The sequence below is a fragment of the Lepus europaeus genome, chromosome 7, assembly GCF_033115175.1.
Source record: "Lepus europaeus isolate LE1 chromosome 7, mLepTim1.pri, whole genome shotgun sequence".
Taxonomy (NCBI): domain Eukaryota; kingdom Metazoa; phylum Chordata; class Mammalia; order Lagomorpha; family Leporidae; genus Lepus; species Lepus europaeus.
The window spans coordinates 112888552-112905049 of NC_084833.1; the positions used below are offsets into that span (position 1 = coordinate 112888552).

The 16498-nt window shown below is 40.1% G+C and overlaps 1 protein-coding gene across 1 annotated transcript; it reads left to right on the forward strand.

Moving 5' to 3' along the window:
• Positions 1 to 921: 921 nt before the first annotated feature.
• On the forward strand, positions 922 to 1857 carry LOC133763968 (olfactory receptor 10G7-like). The gene has a single exon (XM_062197642.1). It carries the CDS (start codon positions 922 to 924, stop codon positions 1855 to 1857), a length of 936 nt encoding a protein of 311 aa, XP_062053626.1.
• Positions 1858 to 16498: the final 14641 nt, after the last annotated feature.

Genomic DNA, 16498 nt, shown 5'->3' on the forward strand with positions numbered 1-16498 from the left:
CTGTAAACATTGCATCTTTGCTTAGTCCTCTTTACTAAACAGGCAGAACTAATCCTCCATGGCATATTTGAGATGGTTGTATTTAGATGGCTTAAAATCATAGAAGAAATAATAAAAATTTATAAATATAAATGGGTATAGGTTAAGAGGAAGGAGGAAGGTAATGGCAATCTGACCATTCATGCATTCATTGAGGCTGAGATTTTGATACGACTAGGAAGGTATGGTATAGGGTACGGCAGAGAATGGGAGACAGACCGTGAAAGGGGATAGCCTGATGCAGTGATCATGCCTTGATGCTTGTGCTACTGATCAGTGGACTTTGGAAATTCACTTCTCTCTCAGCTCTCCATTATGAAAATGAATTGTTTTAGAAACTTGCATTTGTAATAAAAAGTCTCTGATGATCAAAGCCACTGAGTCTACCTACTCAGAAGTGTGTGTGTGTGTGTCTGTGTGAGTGTGTCTCTGTGTGTGTCTTGTGTGTGTGTCTGTGTGAGTGTGTCTCTGTGTGTGTGTTTGTGTGTGTAGAGAGAGAGGGAGAGAATATATGTATGGAAAACAGAAAGCAATACTGGAATAAAGGCTTATCCCTGTGAGAAGTATACCAATACTATATGTTTGATAAAACACATGTATCTTTAAAAATTATACAGAAAACATAATTTAGAATTGTTTTCAAAATTTGGGTGTTTTTATGTAAAGTCACTCCTTTTTCCTATGGTACTTGAAGAAGGAGTGATGATTCCTCTGTGTAACCTCACTTAGTAGGGAAGGATCTATGTGAAGGATATTAGAAATGGCATCCTTGTGTTCTCTACCAGAGTAAACCTAGTGGTCACAGTTCATATGAAATATGACCTCAGTAAATGCTGGCTTTCTCTCCCTTCCTGTGAGGACAGAGTCCCACATATGACAGCAATGATGAACGTGAGCCTTGTGACAACGTTCTTCCTCACAGGCCTTCCCCACACACCAGCCCTGGGCTCCACACTCTTTGGCGTCTTCCTGGTGGTCTACATCCTCACCATCCTGGGGAACCTCCTCATCCTGCTGGTGATCAGCGTGGACTCTCGCCTCCACACCCCCATGTACTGCTTCCTCACCAACCTGTCCTTCATCGATGTGTGGTTCTCCACTGTCACGGTGCCCAAAATGCTGATGGCCTTGGCGTCCCCAGGCGGTGGGGCCCTCTCTTTCCACAGCTGTGTGGCACAGCTCTATTCCTTCCACTTCCTGGGGAGCACCGAGTGTTTCCTCTACACAGTCATGTCCTATGACCGCTACCTGGCCATCAGTTACCCACTCAGGTACACCAGCATGATGAGTGGCAGGACGTGTGCCCTGCTGGCTGCTGGCACCTGGCTCAGTGGCTCCCTGCACTCTGCTGTCCAGACCACCTTGACATTCCGCTTGCCCTACTGTGGGCCCAACCAGATCCAGCATTACTTCTGTGATGCACCACCCATCCTCAAGCTGGCCTGTGCAGACACTTCAGCCAATGAGATGGTCATCTTTGTCACCATTGGGGTGGTGGCCTCGGGCTGCTTTCTCCTGATAATGCTGTCCTACATGTCCATCGTCTGCTCCATCCTGAAGATCCGCAGCTCAGAGGGGAGGCACAGAGCCTTTCAGACCTGTGCTTCCCACTGCATCGTGGTCCTGTGTTTCTTTGGCCCTGGAATATTCATTTATCTGAGGCCAGGCTCCAAGGATGTCATGGGTGGGGTTGTGGCTGTTTTCTACACTGTGCTGACCCCACTGCTCAACCCAGTTGTGTACACTCTGAGGAACAGGGAGGTGCAGAAAGCTCTCCTGAAGCTGACAAGTGGTTCACTATGTACTCAGGGTGCATAGTCACGGGAGGACACACAGACACACACAGACACACACACAGACACACACAGACACACACACATGTGGATATATATGTATATATATATATTTCTTTTTATTTATAATTAAATTAAATATATAAGAATTGGGAGTATAGTTCAATCATCCTCTCAATTTTCTAATGGAAGTTAATGAATATTTGTTATTTATTGTAAATGTTTGCAAGAATACCAGTTAAAGCACACCTAATGAGTAAGAAGAGGAAAAACCACCATCAATTGTGTTTTTATTTTGTATTTTTTAATTTGTTATTTATAAAATGGGAACAAACTTCATGTATTTCATGTATGTAGTTTTGAGATCATAATGATATGTCTCACACTACTCTTCCTCCCTCCTTCACTCCAACCCTCCTTTTTTCTTCTCTTATTTTTCTTTTGATTTTTACAGTGACATACTTTTTAATTTTCTCCATAATTATAAGCCTAACTCTCTACTAAATAAAGAATTCACCAAGTAGTAAGGAGAAAAACCACTGTTCATTAAAAGTGTTTGCTTGTTCCATTAAGGCAAACTCATTCTCTGGTAAGGAAACAACGTGGCATCACCAGGGCTCACTGTGCTGAGCATAATGTGTGCTGGAGATGTCCACCTCAGTTTTCACTTGGAAATATGCTGGAAGATTATAAATGCTATAAAATGTGTACTATGCCAAACCATAATGAAAGTAAGTTCAATTTTTAATGATGCTATACAAGATAAAAATCAATGTCTTCATTTAATTGAAAACATTACTGAAATAATATAGAATTACATGAATTTGTAAGAAATAGTGTGTAGAGAGAATCCTGGCTTATTTTCTCAGTTTGCCCTAATGGTAACAATTTGCAAAAGTGCAAAGAAAAATCAAAATTAATATGACCCACAGATATTATTTTGATTGCCCTGGTTTACTTGTATTTGTGTGTGTGTATGTGTGTGGATAAGTACTCCACATTTTTAACACAACTGTAGGTTTATATACCCAGTATCAGATCAAGATATTGAGAAGTTACAGGAATATAAGACTCTCTTGTATGATACTCTTTGATGCTGACATTGACCACTTCACAAAGCTGTCAAATACTGGTATTTTACTAGTTTGAGTGTTATACAGTCCAAATTTGTGTTGTTTGTGTCTTATGTATTTAAGAGGCAGGGAGAGAGGGAGAGATTGAAAGAGAATGAGAGAGAGGAGAAAATGAAAGAGATTTTATCTATAGGTTCACTTCCAATTGTCTAAAATGGCTGAGGCTGAACCGGATCAAAACTGAAATCAAGGAATGCAATCGTGGCCTAGATGTGTGTGAAAGGTATCCAACCACTAAGACATTACCTGTCGTCTCCTTTTCATGATGAAAATCAGAATCAGGAGCCAGACTGGAGCAGGAACCGAGGCTCTCTCACACGGGCCATTTCATCCAACCTCCATCTCAACTACTATGTCAAACACTTGTCCCAGATTTTATGGGGATTTTTATGTTTTATTTCCTCGTATTTTAGAAAGGGAAGGATTTTCCTTCCTGAATCCATCTGTTTATCCATTCAAAAACTAAAAAATGCTTTGAATGTCTGCTGTGTACTGCTCACTATGAGTATAAATAATAAACAGACCTTGCTCTTCTTTCTAAAGCTTGCAGTCACAATATAAAAGAAGCATAGGGTTCATGTGAAGATGAGTCCTAAAAATTAGACAAATCATGAAATACTTAATGGGAAAAGTGATTCTTAATCTTACAAATGTGGGTAACTTACTGAAACACAAATCAGTGATCTAGTAACAGTTATATTTGGAGACACACCTGGTATCAACATACAAACCAGATTGAAGAAAAATAAGCTTTAGTGCTGTGAGATAAACCAAAGAGCTTTTCAATTGCATATTAGGAAGAAAAAACATCAAAATCCAAGTTTAGGAAGCAGCAGTAAGAACTGAGAGTGTGAAATAGGCAGCACATGGTGGCCCACTTTGTGAAGAGGTAAAGTTGATGGAGAAGCTTGTATGATTTGGCAGCTTGGATACAGCTCACTAAAACAGAGAAAGCAGCAACTTCAGGGAGAATGAAGTTGTAACTTTGGAAATGTTTGGGTTGAGTACCTGTGAAAGTGTCAGGTAAAATTATCTGATTGGCAGCGTGGCTGAGACGAAACAGCAGTGGCCTACAGAGCTGAGTGAGCAACAGGACTGGTCACTGTACACTTTAGTTTGTGTTGCCTGCTGAGTATGTATTTCCTGAACATGGAGAAGAAAACTTCTGTTGTGTGTTAGCACAAAGAGGAGGCAGATCAGGAAATGGTAACCATTAACCCTCCTGCATGTACTAGCAAGTCCAAGAAAAGGAAGATTTAGAATTTTATACAATTTATTAATGCACCTTACTCCCAGAACTGTTTCTCGCAGCAGCACACAAAGACTTTTTTTTTTTTTTGACAGGCAGAGTGGACAGTGAGAGAGAGAGAGACAAAGAGAAAGGTCTTCCTTTGCCGTTGGTTCACCCTCCAATGGCCACCGCAGCCAGTGCGCTGCTGATCCGAAGTCAGGAGCCAGGTGCTTCTCCTGGTCTCCCATGGAGTGCAGGGCCCAAGCACTTGGGCCATCCTCCACTGCACTCCCGGGCCATAGCAGAGAGCTGGCCTGGAAGAGGGCAACCGGGACTAGTACTCGGTGTGCCGGCGACGCAAGGTGGAGGATTAGCCTGTTGAGCCACGGCGCCGGCCACAAAGACTCTTATAAAGACTGTAAATTCGAAGAAGCCCAAAACAGTAGGTATAAAGCAGCTACACCTCAATAAAATGCTGAATTTAGAGAATGCAAATATGCCTCAATAAAGTTCATAAAGGTAGGGAAAAAAACAAAATTATAATTTTTAAATATAAAACTGTTGGGGCCGGCACCGTGGCTCACTTGGTTAATTCTCTGCCTGCGGCGCTGGCATCCTATATGGGCTCCAGATTCTAGTCCCAGTTGTTCCTCTTCCAGTCCAGCTCTCTGCTGTGGCCTGGGAGGGCAGTGGAGGATGGCCCAAGTGCTTGGGCCTTGCACCCGCATGGGAGACCAGGAGGAAGCACCTGGCTCTTGGCTTCAGATGGGCTCAGCGCCAACTGTAGCGGCCATTTGGGGAGTGAACCAATGAAAGGAAAACTTTTCTCTCTGTCTCTCTCTCTAACTGTCTATAACTCTACCTGTCAAATAAATAAAAACTAAAAATAAATAAATAAAACTGTTATTTCTAAATACCCATGACAAAATTGGTGGTATCAGAATTAGCCTCCTGTAAATAAATATATAATTGTCGCTCTCTCTTGATTTCTCTCTCTCAACTGCCCTCCTTCTCTCTTCTTTGCCCCTTCCCCCTGCCTGTCAGATTTCACCCGTCAATAAACTCTTTCCCTTAAAAAATAAATATAAAACTGTGTAAAATGCAGTCACATGTTATAACAACTGCTAAAGGAAATTCTACAACTACATGGAATGATCCCAGATTCAGGGACAGAAGTGAGAGAAGGAACAAACAGCACTGGACAGGGCACATGTACATTGGGACTCAGAAAATAGTACTCAAAATATGCAATTTGCAGGCCGGCGCTGTGGCTCAACAGGCTAATCCTCTGCCTAGCGGCGCCAGCACACCCGGTTCTAGTCCCGGTAGGGGCACCGGATTCTGTCCCAGTTGCCCCTCTTCCAGGCCAGCTCTCTGCTATGGCCCAGGAAGGCAGTGGAGGATGGCCCAAGTGCTTGGGCCCTGCACCCCATGGGAGACCAGGAGAAGCACCTGGCTCCTGGCTTTGGATCAGTGCGGTGCGCCGGCCGCAGCGTGCCAGCCGCGGCAGCCATTGGAGGGTGAACCAACGGCAAAGGAAGACCTTTCTCTCTGTCTCTCTCTCTCACTGTCTAACTCTGCCTGTCAAAAAAAAAAAAAAGTAATTGATATGGTTAATTTCATATCAGATAAAGTGTATTTTCAAGTAGGAAATGTTAGAAGAGATGTGCATAGCATTTTAAAGAGATAAAGGGAACAATTTTTTTAAAGATTTTATTATTTATTTGAGAGGTAGAGTTACAGACAGAGAGAGGGAGAGACAGAGAGAAAGATATTCCACCCGCCGGTTCACTCCCCAAATGGTGGCAATGGCTGAGCTGATCCAAAGCCAGGATCCAGGAGCTTCTTCCAGGTCACTCATGTGGGTACCCAGGCCCAAGCATTTAGGCCATCTTCTACTGCTTTCCCAGGCCATAGCAGAGAATAGGATCGGAAGAGGAGCAGCCAGGACTAGAACTGGTGCTCAAGGGAACAACCTGTCCTTAAGCAAAGCCCAGCACTTTCATGGATGTCACCAATAGGAACACCACCAATTTCCAGTGGTGAAGAACTAAGAAAATCCCCCTCCTGGTTCTGCTACTGTCAGGAGAAAAACCAACCATTGTGGAATATACCCACAGCCTCATCCATGACAAAGACCTGCTCCCGCTTGCCAGATCCTCAGCCCAAATAAGATAAGGCACTCTCCTGGCTTCTTAGAGGGGAAAAAATACAGTCAACATGGTCACTGCTACAGATAGTTACACTAGGAATGCTATGGCTGGAAGGATGCAGGGGCAAAGATAGGATGATGCACGGAGGAGCCTAAGGAAAAATTGTGATAGTCACAAAATATTATAGGGCAATAGTCTTCCCTCAAATTTTATCATCACATCAACAAGACTTAAATATAATAACAGCACATTGCAGTAGAAGGGGATTCAGGAAAGTGATTATCTGTAAAGAATAATGCTACCAAGTATGCAGGCAGAGCAACACAGGACCGTAGGAAAATGTGAAGCCTCTGGCACTACAACTACAAGCACTTAATACAGTCCAACTTCTACAGATTAGAATAAATCATCATGTTAAGGCCTCTTCACCTCCAGGCCTGCTACCCATTACAACATGCCCAGCTTTCAACAAAAAATTACAAGATATAAACACAAAGAGAAAAAACAATCATCAGAACCATTCCAATGTCACAGAGATGTTGGAATTATCATAGAAGGAATTGAAAATATAATTAGCATGGTAATATTCTACTGGAAAAAAGAGACAACATAAAAATAGGTAGGTGATGTAGCAGAGCAGTAGAAATTCTTTTTTTTTAAGATTTATTTTATTTATTTGAAAGTCAGAGTTACACAGAGAGAGGAGAGGCAGAGAGAGAAAGAGAGAGAGAGAGAGAGAGAGAGAGAGAGAGAGAGAGAGGTCCTCCATCTGCTGGTCCACTCCTCAGATGGCCTCAATGGCCGGAGCTGCACTGCTCTGAAGCCAGGAGCCAAGAGCTTCCTCCGGGTCTCCCACATGGATGCAGGGGCCCAAGGGCTTGGGCCATCCTCCACTGCCTTCCCAGGCCACAGCAGAGAGCTGGATCAGAAGAGGGGCAGCTGGGACTAGAACCAGCTCCAATATGGGATGCAGACACCTCAGGCCAGGGCTTTAACCCACTGTGCCACAGTGCACACCCCAGAAATTCTAAGATAGAAACAAAAGGACCTGCTAAAAATTGGAAACGCTAATATAGGTGAAGGATGTCCTCATAGGCTAAATGTTTGTTCTGTTTGTCAACAAGTTTCGGAAAAGTTTAACCTCATTAATCTCATTTAAAAAAAAAAAAAAACAAAAAACTGTGAAGCCATGCCAGAGATATAGGAGTGGATTTGTAGTGCCAAAGGATACTCAGTCTACCACAGACACCTTTGAACACACGGGAAAGTCTATCAGCAATCCCCTCACTTCACTCTTAACGCTGAACAGAAATTAGCATGGTCTCTGTTAGGAATGCTGATTAGTAAGCAGCAGGCTGCCTCCTATGCTATGATTCTTTCACACTGATGTGAAGAGCTTTGCCCAGATGTGAATGACTTGGCATACTGTATTATGCTTTGAAATCCTTTTAGACACATCACCAGACATGTGAATAGATAGCCAACGTCTTATATTTAAAGGGGTAGTAAAAAATCCTCATTTGTCTTATCTATTAAGATTTCAAACCCAGAGCATTTATCTTCTTTTGGTGTCTGATGGTCCCGAGCGCTGTCACTAGGACATCTTGTTGCTGCACAAGTCTCAGTCATATTTTCAGCACTCCTATGACTCCCTCCAGTTTCTGCTGAATGTGAATCAACTCCATGCATGATACTGAATCTTTAGGACTGCACAAGTGTCTTGTTGATCTTAAGGGCTCGCACACTGGTATGTTTTGAGGGATATACAAAATGTGAAAATGAAGTCCAGTAAAAATACATTTTGCTGATAGTAACTTTGAGTTAAGGTATGATAAAACTCATCTGTAAAATGCTCCTCTATTCTACCATGGAGGAGGTCCTTTTTATCTTAGCAATTTCACCCACAGCATAAGAAAACCTGAGCCGGCACCGCAGCTCAATAGGCTAATCCTTTGCCTGTGGTGCCGGCATACCGGGTTCTAGTCCCAGTCGGGGCGCCGGATTCTGTCCCAGTTGCCCCTCTTCCAGGCCAGCTCTCTGCTATGGCCAGGAGTGCAGTGGAGGATGGCCCAAGTACTTGGGCCCTGCACCCACATGGGAGACCAGGAGAAGCACCTGGCTCCTGGCTTTGGATCAGCGTGATGTGCTGGCCACGGTGGCCATTTGGGGGGTGAACCAATTGAAGGAAGACCTTTGTCTCTGTCTTCTCTCTCTCACTGTCCACTCTGCCTGTCAAAAAAAGAAAAAAGAAAACCTGAATCACACAGTAAACATTGAGTTAAGATCCTAACATCATCCACCCAAAACTCTGTCTACCTGCAGAGTCCTGATAGGATAGCACCTTCTGACCTTCATGTAGCTGATTGGGTGCAGGTTCTTGCCAAGATGATGTATGGTCTGGACATTAAGATCACTAAGGAATAAAAGAAAATGTTAAATGTCTTGGACTTGGTCATTTATGCCTCATTTTCCTTTAAATAGGATTAAAAGATTCAAATCAAATTAAAATATGATTTCACAAGGAAAAGGGAAATTTTATGAATTTAAGGTACACCTCAAAACACACAAATTGTAGTTATGTGTGTGGATTATTATGACTTACATAATTAGGGCAGGGCTTTGTTATTTGCATGTTAATTCTCTTTACTTTCAGAAGGTGGTTCACTTCACTGCTTAACTTAGGTTATATGTTTTACCATGGCATCTCACATATATAAGGTTACTTTAATCAGTTCATATAAAAATGGAATTGAAAGATAAGCTTCTTGGGTGCTGAAATATTTTTGAATCCATACATAGCTTTTGTTACAATACACATTTTCCATGGATTTTTAGAACAGCGCTTAACACATCATGACACTAAAGTCCTCTGATAACGTGTGTGTTCTCCACTGGACACTGGCGTTCTGGAACATAAATGCTGTCATGAAGCTCTGTATCTTCTGATCCTAAAATAATAGTTACCTAATTAAAATGGTAGAAGGAACTATTCGATTGATTAACTGAGAAAGAGCAAAACTGAACTGATGAACAAGAATCAGCATCTGGACTTTTATAAAAGTCACTTTATTCAAGACTTGATCTAATTCGCCCTATGCTTTAACACTCTATTTCTTGTTTTAAATCCCTTTCAACTGCTCTTTGACTCGGGAAATGTAGATCAGACACACCATGACCATACTCACACAGTATTTTAGAAATACAGGTTAACAAAGAAGTTACACCACTAGTAATTATCCCCTGTGGGTAGCATCTTAGTTCAGTACTCCAGGGTTGCTCTTTCAAGGAGACACTCAAGAGAAGAAATCAAAATGAGGTGTAATGTGATGAAAGATTGATGAGGTGGAATGAAAACATGTATTTTTGTTTCTTTTTTTATTTTATTTTATTTTACCTTATTTTAATTATTTGTGAAGGAGAGAGAGAAATGGGATAGGGGAGGTGGGAGGGCAGAGAGACAGACAATGCTCCCTATTCTGATTTATCTTATTTTTCTTACTTTTGAAAACAGTAATGGTAGCATTTAGAGCTTAATAATGACACCATGAGTAATTATAGAAGAAAGCTGTCCCAATTACTATTTGATGATGCAAATGTTCATTATTGAAGTATTAATATATCCCATTAATATTTCAGATCATTTCCTAACATTTCAAGTCATCCTGTCTCCTTTGTCTTTTCTGTTTATCCAGCTCTTGTACCATTTTCAGTTACATGAGGAAGAAACATCAGAGGAAAGACCACAGGAAAATCCTCCAAGTTTCAGGTGTTGGCTTCAGGCCATTCTTGGCTCACAAGCGACAAATAATGGAACTGAAAAGGAGAAAAATCTTTACATCTAGATGGAAATCTCTACCCAATAGAAATTATTATGGACTCAAATCAAGAAAGTTGAAGCTTGATCAACACAAAGGAAAATCGCCTGTTTAGAAGTGAGGTCTGATATTGTGAACACTTCAGACAGAAAGTGACTATTTAAGAAGATGAAGGGTCAGTAGCCAGGAGAACATTCTAAAGTGAACCTAACCAAGACTCATGTGAGTTTAGATAGGTTGCTATAGGCTAAGAAAATACTTTCCTTGACAAGTCTAAAGTTTAAGATGGAACAATTTCGATAGAAAGCAAATAGGATGATATAGTTAGATTAAGTATTTAGAGTTTAAATCTGGTAGAGGTTGAAGAACGCATGAGATTTGTTTTAGATTCTATGGAAAATGAAAGTTTTTTAAAAAAATTCTTACACTAATGTTTAAAATGTAACTATATAAAAGTAGATGCTTAGTTATTTCAATGATACTAATATTCATCGATATTGACCTGCACCCCGAAAAACACACAATGTTTCTGAGATTTCCTGATAACAATGTAGCATAGACGTTAGCAGCATGAGTTTTGGTGTCAAATAATTCAAGACCAAAGCAAGCCCGTATTTCTTACTATTTGTCTGAATTTGGATTACATTATCTGTATAATAGCATTTTTATAATGATTAAAATGAGATAATGCTTATAAACTATTTATTATATTACAAGCGTTTTGCCTATAAATTAGTCTAGAGTGACTCTGTTTAGCATAACTACAGTATTGCATGTATTTTATATTTAAATTCCTTGAAAATTAATAAATAAGAGAATACTAAATTTGTCAAAATAGCTAATTAATCAGAAGTATGATGTTTTTAAAAATATTGTGTAAATTATGAGTTGAACAGAGCTTGGCTCCTCAAACTCCTCCAGATGTTCGAAGTTTGCTGTCAGTGTTCCAAGTTGATTAGGGGTGGAGAACTGACCTAATTGTAGCATCTGAGAATGGGTCTGGTGGGAGGTCTTTAGTCACGAGGGTGCTCGCACTTCTTGCTAAGAGTCAGCTATGTGAGTCGTGTTTGGCATAGCTTCTCTGCTTCCTGGCTCACCTGCTCATCATTGTTTCCCCACACCTGCTTCCCCATGGCCAGCCTCTAACCTCATCAGATGCCAGACTAATGCACCTGCCTGATTCTGAACTGTGAACCTCCAAACTTTAAGATAAAATAAACCTTTTCCTTCCCAAGAAACTCCTCTTAGATGTTTTAAAGTGATGAAAAATAACTAATACAATGGCTAAAAGTAATTCATTATCAATGACTTAAAGAAAACCATATTTCTGTATCTTCAAAAATTTTAAAAGTAAAAATAAACAGAAAGGTTCCCAAACATAGAGAAATATACAACTATCTAGACACAGGAAGGTCACAGTTCACTAGTCAGAGTCAACTCAACCAAGTCTACGCCAAGATATTATTATCACGCTCTCCAACAGTAATGATAAAGAGAAGATTCTCAAAGCCATGGGAGAAAACAAACAACTATGCCCCAGTCGGCCTAACTGCAGACTTCTCAGAAGAAACGCACAGGGTAGGAGAGAGTCCAGTAAGATTTTCACAGTACTGAATTTAAAAAAGGCAACCAAAAAACATGTTTTTAAAGGTACCCTTTAAAAATGGAGAGCTAAAGACATCCCCAAAAACAGTCAAGGCGTCCCCTCCGCCGTCCCCAGGCCGGTCCCAGAGTCCCCCTCAGATTATGCAGGCGAGACTGGGGGAGCGGCTCCAGCATCACAGCGGGACTCTGAGGCAGCCAGCCGCCTCTGCAAGCCGGTCCCCTTCCCTATGTCCCTGTGTCCCTTCCCTTCGCGCCAGCCGCCCGGCCGGCTCCTCTTTCCCCTGCCCTTTCAGGTCCCAATCCGTTACCGGGGGCTGGTAGGGAGAGCCAGGCGCCGGGAGCTGCGCAGGCAGTGACTCAGGGCGACGGCGGCGGGAGGAGGAGCAGGAGTACACTGCGATGTTGTATAAAATATGGCACATAATAGTTTAATGCTGCATTATTTATAACATTATATTAATATGAATAAACACTATAAATGAAATTATATATTATATTAATATCAGTAAAAAGTATGATTAGGCTTCTGCCAAAGAAAAAATATAAAAGGACAAAAGATATGTGAGAAGACGCTCAACATCAATAATAATCAGGGTAATACAAATCAAAAGTGCAACAAATATCACCTGTTCAGATGGCTATTATCAAAAATTCAAAAAGTTAAGCTCTGGCAATAATGTGGGAAAAGAAGGATTTTCGTATACTGTTGATGAGAATATAAATTAGTGAAGCCACTAAGGAAATCAGTATCAAGATTTCTAGAAAAATGATAAATTAGGGCTCGGCATTGTGGCATAGCAAGCAAAGCTGCTGCCTGCGATATTGACATCCCCGATCAAAATGGCAGTTCAAGTCCCAGATGCTTGGCTCCCAATCCAGCTCCTTTCTAACATGTCCGGGAAAGCAGCAGAGGATGGCCCAAGTACTGTGTTCCTTCCATCCATTTGGGAGACCTAGATGGAGCCCTCAATTTCTTCTGCCTTCAGCTTGTACCAGAACCAGACGTTGAAGCCATTTGGGGAGTGAACAAGAGGATGGAAGACTCATTCTCTCTCTCTCTCTCTCTCTCTCTCTCTCTCTCTCTTTCTCTCTCTCTCTCTCTCTCTCTCTCATTACTCTCTCCTTCAAACAAATAAACAATTAAAATAGAATTAGAATATGATGCAGTAATTCCACACCTTATTATACAATCCTAAGGAAAACAAATCAATATGTCAAAGAGATATCTGTACACCAGATTCTTGCAGTATTATTGTCAATATACAGAAAAAGAAATGTGGTACATGTATACAATAAATTTTTTTCAGGGTTAAAAAAAGAATTAAACTCTGTCATTTGTGACAACCTGAATGAACCTGGAGGACATTATATTTAGTGAAATACATCAGTCACAGAAAGACAAATACTGTAATATGGAACTAAAAAGAAAAAGTTGAGCTGAACTCTTAGTAAGAAAATTGAACAGTGGTTATCAGGAAATGAGGGTTGAAGGGAAAGAGGACACATGGGTCAGAAGATACAAACTTGTAGTTATAAGGTGAATATGATCTGGAGAGCTAACGTACAGGATGGCAATTGTGGTTCATAATAATATACTGTGTAGTGAACATTTGCTAAGAGCATAGATCCAAGTGATAACACACACAATCAAAAAAAGTAACCCGTGTTTCATTTGTTTTTCCTGATCGGTGACAACTGAGCACCAAAGGGGAAACCTGTTAAGTGAAATGGACACTTTAAGAAACAATGACCTGATCAGCTCTTGTCCTGACTCTAGATGTACAATGTAATACTTTATCCTTTTTAGTATTTGTTGTTGTTGTTGTTCTAGTACTAGTGGTTGAACTCTGTAATTAACACACAATTATTCTTAGGTGTTTAAATTTTAACTGAAAAGTGATCCCTGTTAAATTTAAGAGTGGAAAAAGAGAGGGAGGAGATGTACAATTTGGGACATGCTCAATCGGACTTGCCCCAAATGGTGGAGTTAGAAATGTGCCAGGGGATTCCAACACGATCCCATCAAGGTGGCATGTACCAATGCCATCTCACTAGTCCAAGTGATCAATTTCAGCTCACAATTGATGGCTCCGATAGGTCTAAGAGTCAAAGGGATCACACAAACAAGACAAATGTCTGCTAATACTAACTGATAGAATCAAAAAGGGAGAGAAGGATCCAACATGGGAAGCGGGAGACACAGCAGACTCATAGAATGGCAGATGTCCTAAACAACACTCTGGCCTCAGAATCAGCCCTTAAGGCATTCAGATCTGGCGGAAGAGCCCATGAGAGTATTGTAGGCATGGAAAGCCAAGATACCATGGGAAAAAAAAAAAAAAGACCTAAATGAAAGATCTCTGTAAGTGAGATCCCAGTGGGAAGAACGGGGCCATCAAAGAAGGAGGTACCTTTCTCCAAAGGGAGGAGAGAACTTCGACTTTGACTATGACCCTATCGGAATAAGATCAAAGTCAGCGAACTCTAAAGGCTTCCATAGCCCTGGCAACTCATGACTAGAGCCTAGGGAGATTACTGACGCCATGAACAGGAGTGTCAAATTGTTAAGTCAGCAACAGAAGTCACTGTGTACTTACACCCCATGTGGGATCTGTCCTTAATGTGTTGTCTAATGTGAAGTGATGCTATAACTAGTACTGAAACAGTATTTTTATACTTTGTGTTTCTGTGTGGGTACAAACTGATGAGGTCTTTACTAATTATATACTGAATTGATCTTCTGTATATAAAGATAATTGGAAATGAAAAAAAAAAACAACCTGGTGTCAAATTGGAAATGGCATAGAAAATTAATTAATTTTTAAAAAATATTATGTAGGATCTCTGTCTTTAATGTGCTGTACACTGTTATTTAATGCTATAACTAGTACTCCAACGGTAGTTTTTTCACTTTGTGTTGCTATATGGGGCAAACTGTTGAAATCTTTACCTAATATATACTAAACTGATCCTCTGTATATAAAGAGAATTGAAAATGAATCTTGATGTGAATGGAAGGGGAGAGGGAGCGGGAAAGGGGAGGGTTGTGGGCGGGAGGGAAGTTATGGGAGGGGGGAAACCATTGTAACCCATAAGCTGTACTTTGGAAATTTATATTCATTAAATAAAAGTTTAATAAATGAAAAAAAAGTAACCTGTGAGGCAATGGATTTAATTAGTTTTTATTACCAAAATCACTTCAAAATATGTTTATTTTAAAACCACATATATATACATATATATATACATATATACACACATTCATTTTGCAAACATATGTCAAAAGTTGGAAAAATAAGTACAATTACTATGTTAGTGGTGAGGAAATTATTGAAATAACCTGCAAACTGTGTGACTCTCAAAATCAGACTATCTGGAAGGTGGTAACAGATTTGAATTTTAAAGCTGTTAATTAGAATTTATTATAAATTAACCCTTCCCAGTGCACTTTTACTTCTAATAACTCATTTAATCCTAATAACAGTATTTTAAGGAAGACTTTCACAGATGGGAAATTCACATACAGAACATAAAATTGCTTCTAAACCGATTTGAACTTGTGTTTGTTTTATATGAAGTCCTAATACTTCTATTCCATTACATGTAGGTGCCCACAAGATATACAGCACCTGGGTTACAGAACTATGCATTAAGATTTTTAGAGTGCTTTGTTTGTGCCAGACTTTCTCTGTTCTGTGCAATAAATACACTGAAATACCATGATAACAAGTTGTCTATCTACATGAATTGTCTTCAAAAGTTCTTGGAAAATGTGTACTGTGAAAAAACTAGATATAGCTTTCAACTTTGTGCACCTAATCCAACTCGTATTCTAACTTCATTTTCACAGACTGTTTGAAGAACACTCATTTTCTTTTCTACCTTCTAAATGAAAAGTACCATTGGTCCTGGTCTGAAATGTTGTTCATTCCTGCTCTGGACAGGTTGTAGTTTGGTATAGGTGAATTCCATGACTCGAAGATGATGGCAGAAGGAACTATCTGGATAGCATGGCCAGCCACTACCATCTATAGAAAGCAGAACCACCATAAGCCTGCCCTGAACTACAAATGAACTTCTTCCTTGTTAGGTAGAATAGGAAACCTCAGATAAGAATATATTATCTACTGATAATGTTGTCTGGGACCCAATCTCATTTACCAACATAAAAACCTGCAGGGTTCTCATAAGGTGGTTATTGTTTCCAGTAACAAAAGGATCACATAACTGCAAGAACTTGGCAAAGAAGTCCTATGAAGAGAGACAAAAATCTACCCAGAAAATTAGGGAGGTAGCTATTAGAAAGGAGGAATTTCCAGTCCGGTGTGCTTACATAGAAGCAAACTGTACAACTGATAGAACAGTAAAAAGTATTCATGCCTGTATTCCAGAAAGAAATGATCTCTAATATTTATCAATACCCTTAAGCAGTTTTCTCATGACTGTAGGTTCCCAATATTGTATGCAAAAGTAATCAACAAAAAAGCATATTCCCTATGTAATTATAGGACTCTCTGTATCAAAACCAAATCACAATGTTTATATTATTAAAAAAGTAACAAGAATTCTATTGCAGGAAAATAGAACAATAAAATATGATATGTTCAACATAAAAAAATTTCATGAAGAAATTGTCAAAAGACACATTACTGAATGGGCAATTTTGAATAATTTCAAACATGGATAACTAACTATGTCACTTTTTTAACGAGCATGTGTGTTTCTCTGT

Excerpts from the sequence above, each read along its gene's own strand:
- LOC133763968 (XM_062197642.1), top strand. The coding sequence starts at position 922 with ATGATGAACGTGAGCCTTGTGACAACGTTCTTCCTCACAGGCCTTCCC.